This window comes from Anabrus simplex, chromosome 3 (genome assembly GCF_040414725.1).
Source record: "Anabrus simplex isolate iqAnaSimp1 chromosome 3, ASM4041472v1, whole genome shotgun sequence".
Taxonomy (NCBI): Eukaryota; Metazoa; Arthropoda; class Insecta; order Orthoptera; family Tettigoniidae; genus Anabrus; species Anabrus simplex.
In genome coordinates this window covers 42918081-42944977 of record NC_090267.1, presented here as the reverse complement: position 1 = coordinate 42944977, position 26897 = coordinate 42918081, and the positions used below count along the sequence as shown (strand labels likewise).

At 41.2% G+C, this 26897-nt stretch overlaps 1 protein-coding gene across 1 annotated transcript in view; it reads right to left on the bottom strand.

Annotated features, from left to right (window-relative positions):
- Positions 1-26897, bottom strand: part of LOC136866639 (nose resistant to fluoxetine protein 6) — a 254056-nt gene that overhangs the window by 200411 nt on the left and 26748 nt on the right. The window contains exons 2-3 of the mRNA XM_068226574.1: positions 19547-19710; positions 5386-5594 (exon numbers count right to left, since the gene is read on the bottom strand). Of these exons, the coding sequence (XP_068082675.1) occupies positions 5386-5594; positions 19547-19710 (373 nt within the window). The remainder of the gene's footprint in view (positions 1-5385; positions 5595-19546; positions 19711-26897) is intronic.

Genomic DNA, 26897 nt, shown 5'->3' with positions numbered 1-26897 from the left:
GCGCAATCCTTTCAGACTTACCTCTATTGTGTCATGAGTTTGGAGATCATCAAAAGTCGTATCCTGAATTGAAGAAGATCATAGAAACAATTAATGATGGCACTGAAGTAAAATTCTATTCCCTGTCTAAAGGGGTGCTTTGTTGTAAGGGTCAGAAGGACCGTAACCTCAAAATCGTTGTTCCAAAAGTTCTTGTACCAATCATATTTAAGTACTACCACCTTTCGGCCATTGGAGGCCACCTAGGTACTTACAATATCAGGCAAAATATTCGACAGTTTTTGTTTTGAAAAAATGGATCATGACATTAGAAAGATGATAACAACTTGCCAATCTTGTGGCATTAGTAAGCCTAACATGAACAACAGAATTGGATTTTTGTCATCGTCCCAAGCCACACTCGACCGTTACAAACGAACAACCGAACCGAGGAGGGGTGGCCATGGTTCTACTGTGGCTCTAGTACTCTGTATTCACGAGACAGAGAGGGGCCGGTACTCCCAATCGGCTGTCATGAGGATGGTTTCTAGTGGTTTCCGTTATCCAGCACTAAGGCGATTTCTGGGAGTCTCCCTTGTTGGCTGCTGTATTGGCTGATTGTTTGGAATCATGAACATAGAAAAAGTAAGCAGTAATTTCAGGGTGATATGTATGACAACATATTGTCGCCTTTTTCATTCGAGAAAATGTCCCAGCTGTTCTTCAATGACGGATACTCTTAGCGAAGTACGTCCGAGGTTGTTTGCGTAACCTCCATTCAACGGTGTCCCGGACTCAGCATTACTTGTGAACCGGCTCACCTCTTTTGTTGTTTTTCTTTGCTTTTTCTTAAGAGGCTGCCCTCTTTGTCTGACCTGATTTCACCACCTCTTCCTGATCCATGATGAAGTTTGAAGGACTATATGGCCATTGTACAGCGATATACACTCTTTCCCACTCATATTCTTGATACGACGACAAATACCGGTACCGCTAATAAAATCTGCCACTACAAAGTGAATAACCGACGTACTGGGGTGAATTCATGACCTACTCACTCTGTTTCTGCACGTACAAGCAATGCACTAATACTTTCCGCCGACACCAGATTTCTTGACATCAGTAGGTATACACCACACTCTCGTTCTTGTATTGGCGACGCTAGTACAAAATTCTGAGTTTCATTTTGCGAACCGTTCTACATTAACATCTCGATTTCAGTCTCTCTGTAGCCTATGAGACTGTCAAACATAATCTCCTCGTGGTAAAACTCTATGAAATCACTCCATTAACATCTCGATTTCAATATCTCTGTAGCCTATGACACAGTCAAACATAATCTCCTCGTGGTAAAACTCTGTGAAATCACTCACGAATACTAGCTGACCTGTATGATCAGAAACCTCCTACAAAATAGGAAGTACTCTTTGGAATTCTAAGGAAAGTGAAGTAGATAGAGAATGCTGAAGAATGGATTATCTCAAGGTAGTGTACTTGCACCAGCCCTTTTCAACATCTACACAAATGATCAACCATTACCCAAAGGAACTCAAAGTTTCATCTATGGTGACGACCTTGCACCTACTGCTCAAGATGACGGTTTTGAAGGGATTGATAACTTTAACTAGAGTTTTTAAAGATCTTACCACATACTAGAGTAATAATAAATTGAAGCAAAATCCCACAAAATATCAAACCTGTTTTCCCATTTGAAGAGTAAGCAGGCTGCTAGGTACCTGAACGTCACATTGGGAGAGATGAATTTGGCACAATGTGTAACCCAAAAATATCTCGGCGTTACTTTTAACCGCACAGTTTTTTTATAGAAAACATTGTCTGAAGACCAAACACAAAATTTCTGCCAGGAATAATGTTGTATGGAAGCAGTCTGGAATAACCTGGGGAGCACAGCCGGACACAGTGAGAACCTCAGCACTAGCGTTATGTTACTCGTCAGCAGATTACGGTTGCTCATTCCCTTGTTTGCTGTTGTAATGGCTGGTTGTTTGGTCTCGTGAACATAACTCCTCAACATAGAAGAAGTAAGGACTGAGTTGTGGGTGATATCTAAGTTCGTTCGAGAAAGTGTCATCACAGACTGTCTAAGAATCACACCGCAAGGAAAATTGTACCTTGCTGGCATCGCACCTCCTGATATCCGACGTGAAGTAGAGCTCGTAATGTGAAGACCACATTTTAAAATCACAAGTTCACCAACTGGATAGATACCAACTAGCACCATCACGGTTAAGTTCACGCAAAAGTTTCTTGAACACCACACATAAACTTGAACAACAACAAGCAAGACTCACTCTCTGGCGAGATAGGGTTGGAGAATGGAAAACACCTCGTGGAGGATTCCCAGGTTGACATAGGGAGTAATGGATTACTTTGAGATCTCTAAACAGGCTGCGCCTATGTGTTAAAATGTGTAAGACTAATCTGCACAAGTTGGGGTATTTGGTCGATTCTGTTTTGTGTGACTGTCGTGAGGTGCACGCTACGACCCATCTCTGCCTGCCATATGCACTGAGAAAGAGCCTCTTGAGGCGACAAGGAACGCACTCGGCGTTGCTAATTTCTCGAGCACCACAATATGAACGTTTGGTGGTGCTCAGTTTATTTTTATTTATTTCCACCTTTTCTATCAACATTTCTTGTAAGGTTGGTTGCGGTAATAAGGCCCAGCAGGTATTAAGGCCCACTGTTTGATTTTCGTATTTACCGCTTCTTTAGTCGGTAGTGAACCTATACGTCTGCTTACTGTCTATGCCTGCTACCTGTTGGAGAAAGTGAGAACTCGGCCCTCCTCAGAATTTGGTTGCTAGGCCAGAGTCAACATGCGGGAAGGTGAGTTGATCTCATTTTTATAACTTTTCTTTGGCAAGGGAAGTAAAAAAAGGGAATGTTGGCGCTAGGATAGCATTAAAATAATACATGTATCTACTAGTGCATTAAATGAGTAATGAAACGGTGTATATTTTATTGAATTTAGTTAAGAACACAAGATGGTGCAATCGAAAAACCCTCAAGGTCACGATGCAGGAAATAATGCCCACGCTTTGCAACATGTGGGCCTTATTTCCTGCAGCTACTACGAAAGATTTAGTTTCAATTTAATACAAAAATATGCTAACCCAATGTTATTTTAGGTCGTAAAGTTTCACAAATATACTGAATAGACTAGAATTATTTTAAATAAGCGAACAATTTTATATTTTTTATCCAGTGTACACATTGGTATTGATCTGAATTTGAAGTCGAAGACATCTTCTTACACATGACTTTTGTATTAAAGACTACCGCGGTGATCTCTAGCATGCTAGGTCTTTGGCCTGGATTCGATTCCCAGTATTGGCACGTAAATTATAAAAGCCAGGAGGCCAGGAGATCTGGAATGGCGTTATCCCAGCGTCGTGAGAACAATTGTAAGTAGCGGCATCGGTCAGAAAACCAAGGAAAGCGTTATGCTGACCACACGACCTCTCCATCTGTAGGCTACAAGCCGAGCAGCATTTCTCTTGGAAGCTTTCAGTTTTATATTAAAAACAACCCCAGATGTAAGCTGGTTTTGTGCTGCATGCCAGAAGAATACGTGGCGGACATGCGAGCTTGCAAAACTTGCCGAGTTTGGGTGCATGAAATGTGTGTTGGATTGACTATAAACGACAAGGAAGATTATTTTTGTCCTGGCTGCTCATAAGTTTTTGTGTTTTCAGACTTCGTTTTCAAAATATCAAAGACTCTTATTTCAAACAGAATTAAATGTTATCTTAAAGTAAATTAGCTTAGTTTTTTAAATAAGGGAAAGGAAAAGTTAAAAATGACTGTCTGAAAATTAAGTGTTTTTTGAATGCTTGTGCGATTTAAATTTCAAGAATTTTATATTTAGTGGTTATGATTATTTTTTTAAAGCACATTAGCTTGGTTTTTCGAAGTAAGATGAGAGGAAATTATGCTTCCTGTAACTTTTAAAGAAGAAAACTCAGGTCTCCTTAACATAGCATGGTGAAATGTTTCATATTAAGGTTTTCAATTTTAAAATTTCAACATAAATATGTTTGAATTAATGAACATGTCTTTTAACACTTCTTATTCCATTTCCTCTTCCAATTTGACGTCGTAATTGCCCATAGAGATGACGTTAAGGTACTCTTCCACTGCGGGCCTTATTACACGTTAGAGCAGGAAATAAGGCCCAATTACATTAATTACATAATTGTGCTATTTTGGAACCACGGATACATTTTCAATTATTTATTTGTGATATCTGGTGAAAAGATACATCAAGGAACATTTTTTTATTTGAAACAAATTCTTGTATCTCTGTTGCTTTAAGAGCAGAGCAATCTATCTGTAAGTGGGCCGTATTTGCCTCACCTACCTTACATCTTTATATACCGCATTATGTATTTTAACTCTGCTTCTCACACTTTACCAATAAATAAATAAATTTCAATATTTCCATTATATTTCTCATCCATATAAATAAAATCGTAACGACCATGCATCTGTACATTGACTATTTTGGCGAAATTTTCATTGACTTATCCGTTTCAGATGTAATAATGAACATCTACATACTTTTTGTCTTTGGTGTCTATTTCTCTGTTTCTTTGTCTGTTTGTCTGAGTTTTTATAACTTGCAAACTACTGGATATAATTCTACCAAAATTCGTATGTACAATCCAACTGCCCTTGGGTAGGTTTCGAGGCCAATATTGTTTCTAAATCCCTGAACTGACTGGGGATTTATACGAAACCGTAATCATAATTATGCATTCCCATAAAATATACACAACCAACCTTAAAGGGAAACTACCAGCCTTAAAGGAAATCAATTTCAAAAGAAATGATTTTCTCATGTGCATATTTTCGATAGAAGTATAACGAGGGATTTATGGATAAAGGACTATTTTACACGCTGTGATGCCATTTCAAGTGAGGTTAAATGGATTAATTAAGGCGCAATTTTACTCTTTTCGACAGAACAGATAATAAGAGAGGTTATTGTAAACGAGTGGTTCCATGATCCTTCAGCCACAGTGCTACTCCCAGTTACAGATGAACAACAACACGTAACCGAGAAATAGGGAGAATTAGGCACAACCTCGGAGCAAAACCTGCTCCGTTTAATAAACTCTGTGATCTACACCATTCTGTCGCCACTTAGTTCGGCTTTATGATTCTTCACGTTACTTCCACGTGCTTTCGTAGAAGAATATCAGTTTAACGCACCGTATTAAACGTTTCAATACAGGCAATTAACTTCGCACAAATTCATTAAGGAATCGTGAAATCGATTACCAATTCCCGCGCGAAGAACGGGTATATATGCTAGTAGTGAATCTGACTCTCAAAGATGGGCTTACATACTAAGGTTCAGATAATTTCCTTGTTACTTACGCAGCGATTATGTCTTCAGTGGAGAACTCCGGTCGGTCTGCAGTATGGCAGTTTTGCTCCTCCACCTCCACCTCCACACCCACACCAGGCACGGTGAAGTACCACTCGAATTCAGTGAACTTATCCATTGCAATGGTGGCAGTGTCATTTGGAGTGCACGTCGAGGGAACACAGAGCGCCGTTTTGAGGGAGGGAGAAGACCACAATCCCTGCAATGATAAGGGCCTTATTTTCACTGGTATGGAGTATTAATCCGTATTGCATCCTATAAAACAACATTATTTAGTGGATTTCATTAAGACAGTAATCGTAAAAATGAAATGTCGTATATCCCAGGACGGGTTCGGCTCGCCAGGTGCAGGTCTTTCTATTTGACTCCCGTAGGCAACCTGCGCGTCGTGATGAGGATGAAATGATGATGAAGACAATACATACACCCTGCCCCCGTGCCATTGGAATTAACCAATTATGGTTAAAATCCCCGACCCGGCCGGGAATCGAACCCGGGACCCTCTGAACAGAAGGCCAGTACGCTGACCGTTCAGCCAACGAGTCGGACACAGTAATCGTAACATACGTTTATAGTTTTGAAACCACACATTGGCTGCTGCGCGTTATACAGGGGGCAGTCAAATGAACACCGAAGACCTGCTACAACGTGACTACGGAATAGATTTATTCAAACGTAATTACGAAAGTAATTATCCCACTGGGAGACGAGACAATCAATTCACGTTTCATAGAAAGAGGCAGATCGCTGACGGATCCACGACCGCACCCACTCTTGCACTACCTCGTCCGAATGAAACTGGCGGCCGCGAATGTTTTCCTTCATGTCGCCAAAAATATGGAAATCACAAGGTGAATGATCCGGGATATACGCAGGATTTTGAAGTGTTTCCCAGCGAAGCCGTAGCTAGACTGGAAGTATGGGAGCAGTGATGAGCGCCCTTCTCAGAATCTCTTTCGCCACTCAGTCATGGACATGCAGTGTTAGCCATACAAAGCAGACATCCGACGATCAGTTTCGCGTACTCCAGGACCCTCAGCCACCAGAAAACGAACCACACTTTTCTGCTCGTCTTTGCTTGCCTCCATTTCTACAGCTGCATGGACACACTAGCACAGTCCATGCACCAACAACAGTAGTAGACCAAAGTATGTTCTAAACCAATGGGAGCTGAATCAGCACTTTCCCACGAAGTCATTGGCCCCTGGCAAAGTCATTGACCCCATGAGTCACGACCACGTGCTCATGACGTCACGGCCACGTGCTATTGTTTATAAAAAGGGCCACGTGCTCGTGTTTTGACAGGTGTTAGGGGTGGAATTTGAATAAGAGAACGACCCTAACCTCACAGCTGTCATCTTGACCGGTCCAAACTTCGCACCACGTGCTTTCGACAGGTATGAGGCGCGGAATTTTGAAGAAGAGAACGACCATAACCGCAATGCTGTCATCTTGACAGGACTTAACCTCACACCACGTGCTGAGGCGCACAAGTGTGCAAGGCTAAACTCAGAGGTTAGGGAAACGATAATTTTTTATTTTGTTGATTTCCGGGGGGGGGGGGGGTAGATCGGTATTCCTCTCCTCCCAGCTCCCTTACCAAAAATTGGTGATGGGTGATTGAGAGATGTGCTCTCTCTCTCCCTAGAGGCCCACCGCCTTGGCGACGAGTCCTCTACCACAAGAATATTGCTCCGGCTAAGTTGCCAGGGCATGGTCACCTCTCTTGAGGCGACAAAACCATTTCTGCCACGAGCATCTCTATTTATTGCATCGTTGAGCGGGTGGGGTGTGCGCAGTTCTCACGATCGGTAGAGAGGGTAATGCGCGTGCATCGAATGACGATAGATGCGCTGTCTGGTAGAAGAGAATGTAAAATCACCTCGAAATTTACGACAGTCGAGCACGTGCATCGACTGGTGATAGTTGCGCTCTCTGGTAGAAGGGAATGTAAACTCATCTCGAAATTTACGATAGTCGAGCGCGCGCATCGACTGGTGATAGTTGCGCTCTCTGGTAGAAGAGAATATACACTCATCTCGAAATTTACGATTGTCGATTAGTCTAACGAGCAGTGGAGAGTATAACGCGCACGCATCGACTGTCGATAGTTGCGCTCTCTCGTAGAATAGAATGTAAACTCATTTCGAAATTTACGATAATCAAGCGCGCCCATCGACTGATTTTTTCAGATCACTCTAATTTTTTCCTGTCTACATGTAACTATGTAACCTGCTTTTATTTTCTATCACCCCTTAGAGGTGGTTAACTAGTAAGGTGTGGTTTTGCCATATAGCATAGTTGTAAGAAAACATTCGCACAAACTACATACCAACCTTTTCTGTTATTCGTAAATCACCGGGCATGTTGGCCATCCGAAGGCGATCTGCGCGTCGTGATGTCAATAAAAGTCCACACATACAGTAATAATGGATAAAATTCACCGACCGTGCCGGGGAATCGAACACGAGAACCCCTGATTAATATTGCATGAATTTGGAACGACTAATTCCATAGTGTACGTTGTAGAAGCATACATTAAAATTCATTATACAGGGATATCCTTATTCATAATCTTGTAGATTATAAGTGTTGTGTTAGCAGGAATATTTTGTTCTTCTTATTTATCTGTTCTCACTAAATGGAAGTGTTCCGGAGCTTCAGACACTCGGTCGGGGATACAACTGGGGAGGATGACCACTGCATCGCGCAGCTCGCCTTACCTGCAGTGCTGAACAAGGGCCTTGCGTGGGTTAAGAAGATTGGAAGGGATAGACAAGGAAGAGGAAGGAAGCGGCCGTGGCCTGAAGTTAGGCACCATCCCGGCATTTGCATGGAGGAGAAGTGGGGAAACCACTGAAAACTAAATTTCGTAGCAGAGCCGGGAATCGAACCCGGGCCTCTGGGGGCGGCAAGTAATCATCCTAACCACTACTCCACAGAGGCGGACTAGGAATATTTTCAAATGTTTTAAATTCTATGAATGCGTGGCAAGCAATCAAACGCAGGCTTCTAGAGGTAGCAGGCTGCGAACTAGTCCTTAGCACTGCTCTGCACGAATGACAGCATATATTTCCATATTCGATAAGTCTTTCGCTGCAGTTATTATCTTCGAGTTTCGTAGGCTGAATTTCTTTATTGTCAAGAATCGAACACTGGGAGTTCCTTATTATCATTGTGTTACTTTAATTCTTAGCTCTCGTGACCGGGGGCGGTATCTTACCGTCAAATAGCTCCTCAATTGATATTGCGTAGTTTGAGTAGACCTCGAACTAACCCAAAGATCGTAGTAGAAATCCCTGGGACAAGCCGGGAATCGAACCCGAAGGGGCAAAGGTAGGCATGCTACTCCTACACCACGGAGGCTGGCATTCTTAATCGACAACTGAATAATAAATATTATGGAAACACAGATCGTAAGCAGATTACCGCGTCTATGTTACCTCGAGGTTAAGGTTAGACATTACTGCCAGTTTGCTGGAAAGATATCAGCAGAGCCCGGAACAAACCCGTGCCTCCGGGACGCCAGCTAATCACGCTAACCACTACTCCACAGAGACGGACTAGGAATATTTTCAAATATCTGGGTTACTGTAGTCACGTCCTAGTTCGTTAACCATGGGCAACGGCTGAGTGGCCTAGTAAGTGGTCCTGAGAGTCGGGATACCAGTTGCTATGGAATGGGAGTGGGCATCTCGGACATATTTTGAGTAGTGGCCCTCTTTGGGCTCAGGCGGCTAGGATTATACAATTCACCGGTGGTCCATAACCTATTAGAGGAGAGATCCTCACTAGGACTATGTGCAAGTAGCGTAGCATCCTGCTTCATGAATTTACCGAGCTCAGAACATTTTAAGCAATCCTCGCACCTATGGGAGAAACGGAGTCCCACTCACATCTGACAGTTGAGGGACTCCTTGGAAACAACTTGGCGAACGAAATGGAATTCGATGGGGAGCTATCAGTTTTAATGGGGCTTATGGAAGAAAGAAAGTAGACCTGGCTGAGTCAGCAAAGAGGATGCATCTGGATGTGTTGGAGTAAGTGATATTCGGGTAAGGGGGGATAACGAAGAAGAGAGAGGAGGTTATAAAGTGTACTTGACGGGTGTTAGAAAGGGAAGGGCAGAGTCTGGGGTAGGGCTCTTTATCAGGAATACCATTGCACGCAACAAAGTTTCTGTTAGGCACGTAAATGAGCGATTGATATGGGTAGATTTGCCAGGTGGAGGAATCAGGACTAGAAATGTCTCCGTGCATTCACCATGTGAGGGTGCAGATGAGGATGAAGTTGACTAGTTTTATGAAGCATTGAGTGACATCGTGGTCAGGGTCAACAGCAAAGATAGAATAGTGCTAATGGGCGATTTCAATGCGAGCGTTGGGAATAGAACTGAAGGATACGGAAGGGTGATTTGTATATGTGGGGAAGATATGGAAGCTAATGGGAATGGGAAGCGTTTGCTGGACTTTTGTGCTAGTATGGGTTTAGCAGTTCGAACACACTCTTCAACCCTAAGGCTATTCACCGCTTCACAGGTTAGGCTAGGGGTACCAGATCCATAATAGACTATCTCTTAACAGACTTCGAATTCAGGAAATCTGTCAGGAATGTACGAGTTTTCCGGGGATTTTTCCATGATTCAGACCACTATCTGATCTGTAGTGAACTAATTATCTCTAGGCTTACGGTAGAGAAAGTGAAATCTGTCTGCAAACGAATAAGGGTAGAAAATCTCCAGGACGAGGTAATTAGACAGAAGTACATGGATATGATTAGTGAGAAGTTTCGAGCAATAGACAGTAAGCAGGTTCAGGATATAGAAAGTGAATGGGTGGCGTACAGGGATGCTGTAGTAGAAACAGCAAGGGAATGTCTAGGAACAACTGTGTGTAAAGATGGGAAAAGTTGAACATCTTGGTGGAATGATGAAGTGACAGCAGCCTGTAAACTTAAAAAGAAGGCTTATCAGAAATAGCTCGAAACAAGGGCCGAGGCAGACAGGAATTTGTACGTAGATGAAAGAAACAGAGCGAAACAAATAGTTGTTGAATCCAAAAAGAAGTCATGGGAAGATTTTAGTAATAACCTGGAAAGGCTAGGTCAAGCAGCAGGGAAACCTTTCTGGACTGTAATAAAGAATGTTATGAAGGGAGGGAAAAGAAATGAACAGTGTTTTGAGTAATTCAGGTGAACTCATAATAGATCCCAAGGAATCACTGGAGAGGTGGAGGGAAGATTTTGAACAACTTCTCAATGTAAAAGGAAATCATCCTGGTGGTGTTGCGAGCAGCCAAGCTCATGGGGAGGAGGGAAAATGTTGGTGAAATTACACTTGAGGAAGTGGAAAGGATGGTAAATAAACTCCATTGTCATAAGGCAGCAGGAATAGATGAAATTAGACCTGAAATGGTGAAGTATATTGCGAAGGCAGGGATGAAATGGCTTCATAGAGTAGTAAGAATGGCACGGAGTGAGGTAAGTTACTTCCAGATTGGACAAAAGCAGTAATTGCACCTATCTATCTACTGACACCCCGGATGTCCTCAATTTGGAGGTCATCTTCCATCGGGAAGAGGGTTGAGAAGGTGTGATAAAAATATCCAAACTGTCCGAGATTATGGATGAAGGTATGTGGGTATGGTCCAGAAGACCTCTTAACTAAAACTTTAAATTTTTGTTATAACTCTTAAACGAAAAAAAAAGTTCTTAAAATATCAGTCAACATCACAATAAAGAAATTACAAAAATTCGCTTCACACATATAACAGGTAATGAAAAACCTAAAATTAAATGATAAATAAATTGCCCGATCAGTGCCGGGTTATATACGAGGGCGAATCAGAAAGTTTTTTTTGCTAGGGGCTTTACGTCGCACCGACACAGATAGGTCTTATAGCGACGATGGGATAGGAAAGGCCTAGGAGTTGGAAGGAAGCGGCCGTGGCCTTAATTAAGGTACAGCCCCAGCATTTGCCTGGTGTGAAAATGGAAAACCACGGACAACCATTTTCAGGGCTGCCGATAGTGGGATTCGAACCTACTATCTACCGGATGCAAGCTCACAGCCGCGCGCCTCTACACGCACGGCCAACTCGCCCGGTGAATCAGAGAGTATTGCACTAGCTCGTCGAGAGAGCACGCTGAGTGTCGTGACAGTGTCCAGTGCGGAACAAGCTACAGTAACTGCTAGGAAGCTTGGTGTGTATCCAGTCGTGTTGTGTGTGCAGAGGGGCTAGGCTCAATGGCGCGTCAATTGCATGTTCACTCCAAATTGGATTAGCTTGCAACGATCAGATTTCTATGGGCTAAACGGTTCAATTGCACGGACATTCATCGTGAAATCACTGCTGTATATGGTGAGCGTGCAATTTCTCGCCCAGGGAGCACAAATCTCACGGACGAATATAGCAAAGGCAGGCCACAACGTCCTCTACCGTAGCAGTTGTTGACCATGTGGATGGGATCATTAGAGGTAATCGGCAGGAAATTGCCAGCATGCTGAACATTTCTTATGGCACTGTGTTCTGCACTGTTCACCAGCACCTTAGATTTCGAAAAATGTGTCAAAGTTGGGTCCCACATGTTCACAAGGGACAACGTTTCCAATCGTCACTGGCATTTTTGCAACGGTATTCCGTGGAGGCCAACAAGTTTCTGCAGTGAATCATTACAGGGGATGAAACGTGGGTCCATCACTTCACCCCCGAAACAAAGAGAATATCGATGGAATGGGTGCACAGCATATCACCAGCACGAAAGGAGTATAAGGTCCAACCCTCAGCAGGAAAAGTAATGGCGACAGTGTTCTTTGACATGGAGGGTGTGGTGCACGTGGAATTTATGCCGAAAGGCACGACAATCAACTCGGATTCGTACTGTCAAACGTTGAAGCGGTTGCATAAGGCAATTAAAGAAAAGCAGTGGAGAAACTTGAGACCTAGTGTGATTTTGTTGCACGATAACGCAACATCTCACATGGCCTTCCAAACGTCCAAACTGCTGCAGAGATTTAGGTGGGAGGCATGGCAAAATTCTGCATACAATCTAAACTCAGCGCCATATGATTATCGTGTATTCGGTAAGCTGAAAAAAAGGTATATCGGTGGACGACGATTCCAAAACAACGAGGAGGAAGCAGCTGTGTCCAGGTGGTTACATAGCGCTGGGGTGATTCCTACGCATCCGGAATCGGAAAGTTGGTTGACCGTTCCGAGAAATTATTGCAGTCTCTTGGGGACTATGTAAAAAGTGAACTTACAGTGTATATTGCCATAGCAGTGTTGCCTATGTGTAGACGCTTTAAAAATTTCCATAACTTAGAAGTGTAACTTCCTTTTTGATTAGTCCCCTTAAATAATCTTATTCATAAACCGGACTTAACTGGCATACCATTTTGAAACGTAGAGAGAATGATAGATGGCACAAACAAGAGGGGGAAATGTGAGTATGGTACTTGAAATGAGGATGGGTTATATGAAGCAAATGGAGGAGAAGAGTAGATGTTAAGATGAGCAGAGGATGAATAAATTGATGATGATTAGAAATATTTCTGAATTATTTGAAGTAATAAGAAGCTGGTGGATACCACAGAGCAAGGTGCAAACATAGTGTTGAGGAGGCACTGATTTCATTAACAGAGTGAACGCTGAAAGGTATCACGGTCTGTAGGGTATTCAGCTTATATGTGTTAATACACTTAAGGAGAGACTGTACCTTTGTGGTGAGCCACAAAGAATTTACTAATAAACATTTCTTGAAGTATGACTTATCGAATAAAAATCCATCCCTTTAGGCTAGCTATTCGATGTTGAAAACACTCTAGGGATATGAGCTACGAATTTTAGGTAAATAACATATAATAAAGTATGAGACTATATGCTTTATTCATCACTGAAAATTACAATAATTTTCTTAATCATCGTTATCCGTTCGACTTGATTAGAGTTGCTGTTTGCGTTTTTTCTTACCACTACGTGAGTCAATGCAATGCTTCACTTATAACAACATTCGGGGTGTACATTTTTCAGAAAATGAAGAAACACCCGATGATATTGAACCAATGGATAAATTACAGATAGAATTATGTAAATAAGTTAATTTGGCGAGGATTTGAATAAAAAAGTAGCATATAAAGAAACAAGCTGTTTTAGGATGATGTTCCGGAACTGCCCGAATGTGAATTTTAAAATTTGTTCTTTAGTTTGATAAAGATATCCAGGAATCACAATTTGAAACCTCTCCGGGCCCTTTAGCTCTTCATCTTTCGGCACAATTTAGTAAATTGTTTAATTTTATGTTTTTCGTTGTATGGGGAAACATACTTTGTTGGTGTAGCAATTGAGGCTTTCACGGCCGGCGTTACTAATCATGTCAGCGTTTTCCGGGCTTGTAGGCCGTGGTCCAGGAGCGAGTGAATGTCCCGACGTTTCACCGATGACTGCGTTCGGCATTGTCAAGGGTTCCGACTGACTTCGATAGCAGCGAAGCTCTCAGTGGAATGAAGTGCTGTTGTAATGCCACCTACTTACATAGTGCAGGATACGGTACGCTGCTCGCCTATTGGCCGCTATGGTGGGGGGCGGTCGCTGATTAGCTGTTCTTCGGCCAATGGTTGAAGCGTTAGGGAGCCCGATGTAAACTGACCTGCCTTGGCGGAGACAGGCAGCTGATCACCCGTTGCTTTCTTCTGGTCTGCCGCGGCTATCGTGTCCTTCAGGGTTAGAGCTTTCAAGACTGGAAACCAGGCTTTGTTTACCCGTTCAGATTCTTCCTTACGGTTGAAGCTGTTGGTATGCTTTAGGATTTCAATGGCTTCCCTCTGTAGCCGTGCGTGATAAGACGCAGTATTTGACAGTACTTCGGTGTTGGCTAAGAAATGTTTTCAACATTAATATTCTTCGTAATTAAAATCTAGCCCTTAAATACTTTAAATATCCATGCGCAAAAATATTAAATAGTAAATATGAAATTTGAGGGAACACTCCTCTAAGCTTTTAACATTCAAGTCTCCATCATTACTGTCTACGCACCATGGTATTGCAAAGGCAGCAACACTTGCTAGTCCGTAGATCTGTAATGTCTTTGAGGTTGAACCAGGATGTACTCCAGAAGCCTTTTTTTTTAACACGATGGGGAGAGTCCACGGAACATAAACTTTGATTGACAGGTGTAGATGTTGAAGGGCGAGGAAGAGAAGAGTATCTTCGGATGTACGGCTGTTTTGCCCCATTTTATGTAAAGAGAACAAGTTAAAAGTATGGCTTAAGACCCACCAAGCACTATCATTTTTTAACTCTTTGAAGCACAATATACGTATTTTTTAATGAAAATATCCAGAATATGTTTATTTCTTCTATGTGCAATTAGCAGAATATCGATATATTTATTTTGAGTTTCTGGTGTTTTGGTGTGGGTGGTATATATATCATATGTCTCGTTTTATTATTATTTTCCCTGTTCTAAACCTGAGTGAACAGTAATGCAATAATGGATTAGATTGAACATGAGCATAGTGTTTTTAACATTTGTAATCGATAAAATTAAATTATGGTTTCATTCTAGGAACCTTAATTTTTACACAGGCCAAAGGCAGGCATTTATACAAGTGTTTCTACGGAGCACTAGCGCCAGTGTCTTGCAAAGGTGTAGCATTCCAACTGATGAGCCCACTGCTACACTGGAGCGAAACGCTGGTAATTTCACGATTAGAAAAGCCTAAAGACTTATATTAATTATATTAATTTATGGCTAAAAGGATAACAAGAAGGAACAAAGTACATAAATAAATAAATAAATAAATAAATAAAGTTAATCAAACAAAAAGGTACGAGTAAATTATTCGTAAGAATATTGCAATGCTTCTCTAATCACGAGCAACACTAACCTAACATTTAGCGAATATCTCGGACACATGTTTCGTTTTTCTCAAGCTTTACAACGGAATTTTACAGTTTTAGCACATCTACATGGTGCGAACTTGCTTGTTCTTCGTTCTTCACGTGGCAAAACGTCGTACTGTTCGCGCTCTGGTTACTGAGTTAACCCCGCAGACTAAAAGATGCGGCTCAATATAACTAGAATATTAACAGGCAGACCATTCCGGGGAGCTGCGGTGCCATTGGCTGGTGCGCGTGACATCAGCCTGAGGATGGTGCTACTGGCAGATTCAATGCAGTAGGCCTATGTGTTAAAGGGTACAGTTAGCTGAGTGTCATTTGATGTAATCTTGTTACATAATTTAATTACACTCCACTTAGTCAGGTATTTTTAAAATGATTATCGAAATATAGCGCCTTAAATCTGTAGCTGTAAAAATATACATACAATCGCAGCGGCGATTGCATTCAATGCAATTCAACTCATTTCAATTCAATCCAACAGTTAGTATTCAACATATTGTAGTTAATTATCGTAGCTTCAAAGGAAAGAAAAAATACAAGCTATATAACATGTAGGTTACAGGAAATGCAATAATTTAAGAATATTTTGTTATACATCTGGACTTATATTATATCGGAGATCAGATATTTACTCGTCTTAAACGATGATAATGCTACCTAGAGAATTTTCTTCTTCACAGCACAGCTTTCTTAAAATGTCCAGATACATTTTATTTTCTGGTTCGTCTAGGCCTAATCCTAACGAATATTTTCATTCTCACATGGAGTTAACACTTACTAAACACGTAATAAACAATCAAACAGCTGACCGGATAATGGTTACTAATGTTGTGAATTTTAGGGAATTATGTGGGCCTAAAATCACGTCATCAGATGACTAACTACAGTATATTAATTTGGTCGAAGCTGATATCTGCTACCTTCTGTAAGTGCTTAAATGTTTCTGCCTTTAGCCGTAATGAGATCGAGAACCTCTCTCAGTATTCCAGGCTTACGCTTAAAAATGCTTGGCCCAATTTTCGCTGACCGAAAAGGTAGAAGATATCCCTGTTTTCGTAAATAAATATATCCCTAGAGAGAGAGAGAGAGAGAGAGAGAGAGAGAGAGAGAGAGAGAGAAACTGTTCAGGTAAGGCTATTTGCAATGTTATTGTGGCCCCACTTCACTCTTTTGTTTTTGCTCAGAATGGATCGAATTTGGCCTGGAGAAGAACGCTGAGACCAGGCACGCTTCAGTTCACTACGTGCTCCTTGTTTTGAATTTTGTGAAGTGATTGTTTCGTAAAAGCTACAGCATATTTTGTAACTTGGAACTTGTTCAAGGCCATAAGTTATTTCCTTAATGAAAAGTGTTCAATCTTCAGTCTCTATATTACTGTTTTGAGCCGATTGAAATGAAATGAAATGGCGTATGTCTTTTAGTGCAGGGAGTGTCCGAGGACAAGTTTTTCCGACTCGTTAGCTGAATTGTTAGCGTACTGGCCTTCGGTTCAGATGGTCCCGGGTTCGATTCCCGCAGGATCGTGGATTTTAATCGCTTCTGATTAATTCTTCTGGCTCGGGGACTGGGTATTTGTGTCCATCCCAACACTCTCCTCTTCATATTCACACAGCACACTACACTACCAACCACAACAGGAACATACAGGAGGGGCATCCGGCCGTAAAGCAGGCCCAAATCCACATGTGCAACACAGTTCGCACCCGCGACCCCACAGGTGTGGGAAAAGCGGTAGGGAAAGAAGAGTGTCCAAGGACAAGTTCGGCAGGTGAATGTCTTTTTTGATTTGCTGCCCGCAGGCGACCTGCGTGGCGTGATGAGTATGAAATGATTATGAAGACGAGATATACACTCAGCCCCCGTGCCAGTGGAATTAACCATTGACGGTTAAACTTCCGACCCTGCCGAGAGTCGTACCCGGGATACCTGTGACTAAAAGGCTAACATGTTAACCATTTAGCCATGGAGCCGGACTCATCCGATTGATTTATTCTTTGGTATTGACAGCTACCTCGAGAATCGTGCCTGTACTCGTTGACTGGTTAACATCTCTAGAACCTGATGCAACAATTTCTATGTAAAAGTAGAAAATCATAGAGAGAAGGAAATCTAATAACAGAAATAGCCTATTCGCAATAATTTCAGAATTCTTTCCATTGTGGATATCAGTAATTATTTTAATACCACTAAATATGCAAATGTAGTCAACTGATCGTCATCATTTCTTGTACTTGTAAAGTAGATGCCATTTCTGTTCCAGTTAGGAAAATTTTGGGAGGGTACAGCATCTGCCTTAAATGTATTTTTTTTATGGCTAGCCCAGCAGTTCGTTGTTTAATTCCCGTTCATAGTTCATAGTTCATAGTTCATAGTTCACAGTTCATAGTGCATAGTTACGAGGGAGGAAATATACGGAACAAATTCTAGAAGAGTTGGGGTTAATTTTGTCGGCTCTTTGACACCATAACATCCATTTAGCCCATGAATAATATTTTTTGGAAAGCCATGATACATTCTATTCTCAGTTTTACTGGCCGTACTAAACAATGAAACTGCTGGCCGGATACCGCTTGGAACACGGTGTAGAAGTGTCCTCACAGTGACGTCACAAGCTACGAGAGCAGTTAGCGCGGGAAAGCGAACCTGGCACCCCCTGGACGTGGCTTACGTTTCTTTACCTGAATTTCATAATTGACTAAAATAAAATCCGTCATAACACAGGAAAGTTTTAGTATATAATTGCGTGGTACTACTAGTAATAGTAAATTGTCTTCATTCCTCCCCTGAAGGGGGAGGGTGCCTTTAGACGGTGACACCCGTCTCTCAGACAGGAGATTTGTTACGGTGAACGAGATTTGGGAAGAAGGTGAAAGCTTTGGTGGCCGTGGCCTATACTATGAACTGTCCCGGGTTTCGCCTTAGTGCAGGAGAATGGACAACCATTGTCAGGACAGCCGACGGTGGGGACCAGCCAATCTCCGTCTTGCGAATGCAGAGGCGTAGAGCTACGGTCACCCCTCCTCTGCTCGGAGTACAGAGCCGTCTGAGCAGATGAAGCTCACTATGCAACCGCCGACCTTGCGTGGTACTACTACGAAAATATTTTCATTTCTCCCTCTGAAGGGGGAGACGGGCCTCCTAGACGGTGACGCCGTCTCTCAGGCCGGCAGATTTGTTACGATGGAGGAAATATGTGGAGAAAGTGGGAGGGTTGGTCGCCGTGGCCTGTACTAGGAGCTGTCCACGCATTCGCCTTACTGCAGGAGAATGGAAAACCACGGAAAAGCATTCTCAGGACAGCCGACGGTGGAGACCAGCCCCTCGGCTTCTCCCGAATACAGAATCGTAGAGCCACGGTAGAGCCGTCCCCTCGCAAGCAAGGTGGTAGATAAAACATACCACCCACTTTTCTCAAGTGAGATGCATAAACATTCTATGGTAAAACAAAACGGTTATCACTTGCTTTAGCTCTGATATCTAGTGAATTGTTCAGCAGAAATTAACAACACAAAGGTAGCATAACAACAGGTGAAGCCCCGAGGTTCACTTTCCTGAAGTAAGAATATTAGGCTGCCGATAAGAAGAAAGGAGAAAAACACGCACTCTGTTCACAAAGTTAAGAAAAAGCAGAAAAGCTCAATGTGGTAGTAGAAGAAATTTACCATCATGCAGCACCCTTAGAATGAATCAAAAAGGTGGTATATATTTCATACGACTATGCTTCGAGGAATTAAATTCTGTATTATTGAAATTCCATTTTTTACGTTCAGTTACATTTTTGAGAGCAACTACCTACCATAAAACAACAAAATATACGTATATATTGCAAAGGATGAGCATAATATTATGTATGAATTTTTGAAGAACGTGGTTTCAATAGTTTTTTATTATGAACTATCGGTAGTTAATTCGAAATCTAATGGAATATTTTAATGATTTACCAAATAAATTTGAAAAGTGACTTATGTAAATTATCCGGCTATAAAATGATAATTGGAAGAGGAAACTTTACTCAACTTTTCACTAAAATTTTATACTCGTATCTTTTACATGTCTTAAGATAAATGCACATGAATTAAAAAAAATAACATAGTCAGTATACAACATACAATCTCCCCTTCAGTTGGTCAGGTTAATTAGAGTACCGTATCACTGTTTGACCTCCACAAATTCAGATCCCAGTACCCCTCGCTCCTACACTGAGGACTGAAAGTTATATTCACACCGTCACTGGTCTCATAATACTCACCCAAAGCGAGAACGTGTGGGTAGCGAGGCAGTGCTGGCCATGGAAGGAACTCGTCTCATTCCATTTTATGTCACGTAAATCGACACATTCGTCAAAGTTCCCCAAGTGGGTCAAGGCTTCCTGCAGGACGGATGACGGCGGGAACTTCGTGGAGGAATCTGACACTGGAACATGAAATATAAGGGTTGCTCATATAGAACTTCATTACAATTAATATTTTAACGACCCACTTACTACTTTTGATCGTTTTCATCGACACCGAGGTGCCGGAATTTTTTCCCGCAAGAGATCACATATATGCCAGTTAATCTACCAACACGAGGCTGTGCACCTTTAAATACCACCGGACTGAGACAGGATCGAACCTGGCAAGTTGAGGTCAGAAGGCCAGCGCCTCAATCGTCTAAGCCACTCAGCCCGGCAAATAGAACTTAACACTGAATACAGTGTAGCACCGCAGGTCCGGTGTTAAATCAATCAATCAATCAATCAATCAATCAATCAATCAATCAATCAATCAATCAATCAATCAATCAATCAATCAATCAATCAATCAATCAATCAATCAATCAATCAATCAATCAATCAATCAATCAATCAATCAATCAATCAATCAATGAATCAATCAATCAATCAATCAATCAATCAATCAATCAATCAATCAATCAATCAATCAATCAATCAATGAATATTGCCCCAGTTATAACTGTTGTTCAGGTGGCAGATTCCCAATTAATTGTTTATTTAGACTTTTCCTAAAGGATTTCAAAGAATTTGGAAATATATTGATCATATCCCTTAATAAATTATTTCCATCCCTAATCTCTCTTCCAATAAATGAAAGTTTGCCCCTATTTCTTGTCTTTAATTCCAACTTTATCTTCTTCTCATTGTCTTTCCTACCTTCAAAAGCTCACTGCCGTCGTGATGTACAGGCCGTACTGTAGCTCCGATGATATCACGCAAAGAGGTGAACTCTTTCCTCTGTCCTACCCGTGCAATATAAGGACACGATAAGTATGTGCATTGTAGTTACGGAATATTCAAAAATTCTGTTCTAATATAACAGGTAAGATCATTAACACCTGTAATTGCATCATAACTCGGAAGTCAGGTATATGTAATCTTAGGAGAAGTAGGATTGAAATGTGATCCACGCGGTCAAAGCCTGAGGGCTTCAGTCGTCAACGTACCCAACAAATAATTATAATACAATAATTAAAACATCGGGACAACAAACGTATAATAATAATAATAATAATAATAATAATAATAATAATAATAATAATAATAATAATAATAATAATAATAATAATAATAATAATAAAAATTGTTTTCTTGACACTATTGGTGCTATCCTTCAAACCCTTCCCTCCACATGAACATTAGTATCATTTATGTTTAGGAATAGCCCATGTTTTCCCAAATATTAATATTCTGACCAGCAATATATATTAGCTACTTCCCACATTCATGGAAATTGCCGAGGAATAATTTATTAATTACTACTTAATCATTAATGTATAAAAATAAAGTCGTAACGACCGTGTGTATGTACATTGACTATTTTGGCGAAATTTCCGTACAGTTATCCGTTTCTGGTGTATTACTGACCATCTGAATATTTCTTAGCTTCGGTGTTTGTTTGTCAGTTTGTTTGTTTTTGTCTGCCTGTTTGTCTGCTTGTCTATAACTTGAAAACTACTGGATATATTTCTACCAAACTTCATAATTAGAATTCCACCTGTCCTTGTGTAAGTTTTAAGGTCAATATTGTTTCTAAATCCCTGAACTGACTGGTGGTTTATACGAAACCGAAACCGTGATTTTTCACTTCCACAAAATATACACAACCAAACTTAATGGAATCTACCTGCCTTAATGGAAATTAATTTCTAAACCTCTTTTCACATGTGCATCATTTCGAAAAGAGGATTAATAAGGGAGATATCATTAACGGACCGTTCTTCAGTACAAGTCTCACCGGACTTAAATCAAGAGCCGGTGCGTGTAAAGCGTATTTCTTATAACTTGAAAACTACTGGAGATATTTCAATCAAAACATCGTATTTAGTATCCAAAGGTAAGTTTTTGGGACCATTCCATGTCAAATTCCCGGAATGGACTGGGGGTGTATAGGGAACCCAAACAGTAATTTTACTCTCCCACAATATACACAAGACCAGTCTGACTTTAAATCGACCAACCATGATGGGAATCCATATAATTAACGGGCCGTTTTCCGGTACAAGTCCCACCGGCCTTAATCAAAAGCGGGTTCTTGTAAGGCGTATCTCTTATAACTTCAAACTACTGGAGATATGTCAACCAAAGTTCATATTTAGCATCCAGCTTTCTAAAGGTAGGTATTTAGGTCCATACCATTCCAAATTTCTGGAATGGACTGGGGCTTTATAGGGAACCGAAATATTGATTTTCTTCCCGCAATATATAAAACACCAACCCGACTGGGAATCAACCAACCTTGATGGAAATCCATTTCTACAACTTTTTTCATGTGCATATTTTCCATAGGAAGAGTAATAAGTGAGATGTCATCACCGGTTGGTTTTGTCCTGCGGACATAGCCCAAATGGTGCTGTACGTAGAGCAGATTCCTTGTATGTATGTATGTTGGGTATTCAGGCCGAAGGCTGGTTGGATCCTCTGCAGCTCCACCAACAGCTGTCATAGATGGCCTAGGCGTCACTGAAGAGGAGTACTAGGGAAATAAGGAGTGGGGTAGTTTCCGGTTGCTTTCCTCACCGAGCCAGCCGCTGCTATTACATATCAGTCTGCCAAGCCCACTGAAATGCACGCACCAACCGACCCTATGAGCGATATTTTCACACCATTCATAACAGGCACTGGCTGCATAGGGAATGGTATTACTAGCATCACTCATACCTCCGTCACTTTCATATCGTCAAAGCCAAGGATGAGACTGAGACCGGTCAACAAATTTGATATAGCCCATACCAGAAGACATAGTGCAATGTAAACACTACATCCCGCCAGCTAAGGCATTCCTTATCTGTATAAATAAAATCGTAACGACCGAGTCTGTACATTTAATATTTTGGCGAAATTTTCGTACAAATATCCTTTCAAGTGTAATAGTGTCCATCTGCATATTTTTTAGTTTTCGTTTCTTGAAAGTCCTCATTTTTAACAACCCCCCCCCCACCCAAAAAGGATTGTGGCACAATCTGGCAGACGAGCTACAAAATTGAATTTTGAAAAAATTATATGTCTTAGCCTGTAATCGACGGAAAGCTTCCATGATCTTTAAATATTTCATTTTTTAACCCCGAAAAACAATGGAATATTGAGGCAATTTTAATGTCGGTGCAAACCGTCGTTTCGAGATATTCCGTGCTTAAAAGGTATCATAAAACGGATGGCACAATCTGAGTTCAATTTGGAGTGATCTACAACTCTGGTCCTATAACGTTTCGGCATATCTGTATTCCTTATATGTTAGATTTGTCTCTTTTGTACAAGTATAATTAATAGTTCGAATCACTTGTACGAAATATATAATCATCTAATTCTGCACGAACATTGGCCCACCCAGTATCCATACGTGAGCCAAATTCTATGTTTGTAGCTGTCATATTAGAACCCGAAAGTAATGCACTGTGAGAAAGAAACCTTACCCAAATTTTACCCTATTCAACGCGTGTAACTCAATTTTAACCATAAATACATGAGACAGGAGAAAATATCTTAAAACCAGCCATTTAGACCGCTAAATAGGGCGTCTTATGGTACAGTCCGTTTGTCCATATGATGTATCGGTTAGCAGCAGTTAATCTTCTAATGATGCAATATTTTAAACATGCATATACTTCGTATGTCGATCTATATACTGTATATTCACTGAAGTCGATTTGTAGCGATGTAGAAATGGTGTGTTTGCCATTATAATTAATGTTTTACATTGATAGTGACTCTCAGCTGGAGGGAGTCTGTTGTTGTAATCATTAAACTCTCCACATCGTCTTTGACTGGAAGCAGGAATGTGATCCTTCTCCAACTCCTTTGTTATTAGCATTAGTAAGGCGGGACTACCATTGTAATTAACAATTCCCTTCTCGATTTGACTTGGCAGAAGTCAAGGGAGCTGCAATTTTGTTCAAAACTCCCCTAACCGATTGTGTTTGGGAGTAGGCATGTGTGCCCGCCATTATAAACAAATTTTCCCATCTAAAATGTGACTGGCATTAGGCATAGTGGCGTTGCTATTATAATGCAAACTCACTAACTCGGTGTGACTGTCATTAAAAGGGGGCTGTTATTATAATTATAACAGCACAACTCAATTTTGACTGGCAATAGGGAAGGTTTCTGGTATTATAATGAAAACTCCTCAACTCTAATCTGTCTGGAAGTAGGAAAGAGTGCCTGCCATTTTAACGAAAACTCTCCACAATCAGTTGTGACTGCACATTGGGTAACGGGGCCTCTTATTATATCAAAAATTTATCTACTCGATTGAGAATGGTAGTAGGCAACTCCGCAACACGCACTTTACATTGGAAACAACGTATGGGAACTTCCCATCGAGTGTTCCCAATTCCGGACACCAATTCGTACAACGATATATTCAAATCACTTCAATTGTACTGGTTAAGGAGACCATCGACAAATGTAAACACACAATTATTAAAGATAATTACTTTTATACGTTTGACAACTTTGATTCTCAAAATATCATTTCAACTTAGAGGTGTGCCCAAGATAAAGGGGTCTGACCGTTTCTTCACATATATAGTACTATAGAGCTGTAGATAAATTCCGCGATGATGAAATTCGTTCGTTCGTTCGTAATCTGTTTACCCTCCAGGTTCGGTTTTTCCCTCGGACTCAGCGAGGGATCCCACCTCTACCGCCTCAAGGGCAGTGTCCTGGAACTTCAGACTCTGGGTCGGGGGATACAACTGGGGAGGATGACCAGTGCCTCGCCCAGGCGACCTCAACTGCTATGATGACAGAGGCCTTGTGGGGGGATGGGAAGTTTGGAAGGGATAGACAAGGAAGAGGGAAGGAAGCGGCCGTGGCCTTAAGTTAGGTACCATCCCGGCATTTGCCTGGAGGAGAAGTGGGAAACCACGAAAAACCATTTCCAGGATGGCTGAGGAGGGAATCGAAACCCCCTCTACTCAGTTGACCTCCCGAGGCTGAGTGGACCCCGTTCCAGCCCTCGTACCACTTTTCAATTTTTGTGGCAGAGCCGGGAATCGAACCCGGGCCTCTGGGGGTGGCAGCTAATCACACTAACCACTACACCACAGAGGCGGACGATGATGAAATTACTCAGTAAATACAAGACACTATCTGCGTCTGACGGGAAGTCGCGGCAGCTTGTAGGTACAGCAGGAATAACATATACTCTACTCGTTACAAACATTAGACATGACAGAAGAAAACAGATCCATATTCATTATTAAGCTGTTCATTAAGCAGTACTTAGAATTAGAGTAAATGTGTATAACTAAGGCACAATTGTACCATCACTCTGAAATTTACACCTCAATTTACAAGTGTCACCACGGACGGAACAGGTCAGGCCTTGAGAGTGGAGATAGGCACATGCGTGGCAGCAATGCTTACCCTCGAACCCCTCGCAACCACGCGACTCCTCTCACTTGCTTCTTATTCGGATGCCAGGTGGAATGAGGAAGATACAGTTACTAGAAAAACGCATCCTCTCAAGCTATTTTTCTAAGCCCATTTTTGCATTGCATTCATGGCGACTGAACCCGTATCAGCTACACTTACAGTATCAGGCGATTTAGCACTTTTAACAGGACAGACTTGACCTACAGAGCAGATCATCTTCCGTTATGGAGGGGTGTTTATGGTAGAGGGGAAATGAGGCCCTACCTCAACCCCGTCCTGAAAAATTAAAAATAATTGGTATGGACAATGCATGTTTATGTGCTTTAGTGGTACCGCTATTGACTGAACGAAACCGTCGTAGCAGGCAATAATATGATGTCCGGCAAGTGGTGCACTATGTTTCAGTGATGTCGTGATTTAAGAGCATCTGTCCCAATTATCGGACGATTTCAATTAATTGTTAAGTTATTGTTTTTATATAAATATGTAATTTTATATAAATTGCACTAACCCCACCAGTATCATTAAAATATATATTTTGAAACTGTATATATTTCAGTGGTAGAAATATTCCCTGCTATGTGCTATTTTCAGAAATATATAAATCGTCCGGATATAGAGGCCCCTAACCTATTTCAACCAAACTTCATATTGAGCATCCACCTGCCCAAAGGTAGGGTTTTGGGTTCATTCCATGTCAAATTCCCTGAATAGAATTGTAGTTTATAGGAACCGAAACAGTAACTTTACTCTCCCAAAATAACAAGACCAACCTGACTGGAAGACGAACAACCTTGACGGAAATTCATTTTAAAAACTTTTTTACTTATGTACTTTTTTCGATAGAAGGATTAATAAGGGAGATACCATGAACGGTCGGTTTTGCAGGCTGCGTCCAGCGGACATAGCCCAGAAAGTCTTGTACGTGGAGCAGACTCCTTATCTATATGAATAAAATCGTAAGGCACGTGTGTCTGAACATTGATTATTTTGGCGGAATTTTCATTCAGTTACCAGTTTCGGGTGTAATAATGACATGTGCATATTTTTAACTTTGGTGTCTGTCTGTTCGTCTGTTTGTTTGTCTGTTTGTCCGAGTTCTTATAACTTGAAAAATACTGGATATATTTCTACCAAACTTCATATTTAGAATCCACCTGTCCTTAGGTAGGTATTAGGGCCAATATTAATTATAAATCCCGGACTGGTTTGTGGGCTTATAGGATTTCAAAACAGTGACTTTACCCTCCCACATAATATACATGATCAGCCTTAACGGAAATCAATTTCTAACAAGTTGCTTTTACCATATGCACCTTTTCTGTACGAGGATAACAAGGGAGTTATCATTAGTGGACTGTTTCACAGGCTGTCATGCCATTTCAAGTTGGGTTAAATGGTTTAACTAAAGAGCCATTCTACTCTTTTCGATGGACCAGATAATAAGAGAGGTTGTCATCAACGAGTGGCTTCATGAGTCTTCAGCCACAATGCCACTTCCGGTTTCAGATGAACAACAAAATGGAACCGCGAAATATGGAGAATTACGCACAACTTCGGACCAGGAACTGTATTGTGATCTACCTCATTCTGTCTCCACTTCGTTCAGCTTTATCGTACTTCACGTTACAGTCACGTGCTTTCGTAGTAGAATATCAAATTAACATGCCGTATTAAACTTTTGAATGCAGGAATGAAAGAATAAATGTATTAAGGAATCGTTAAA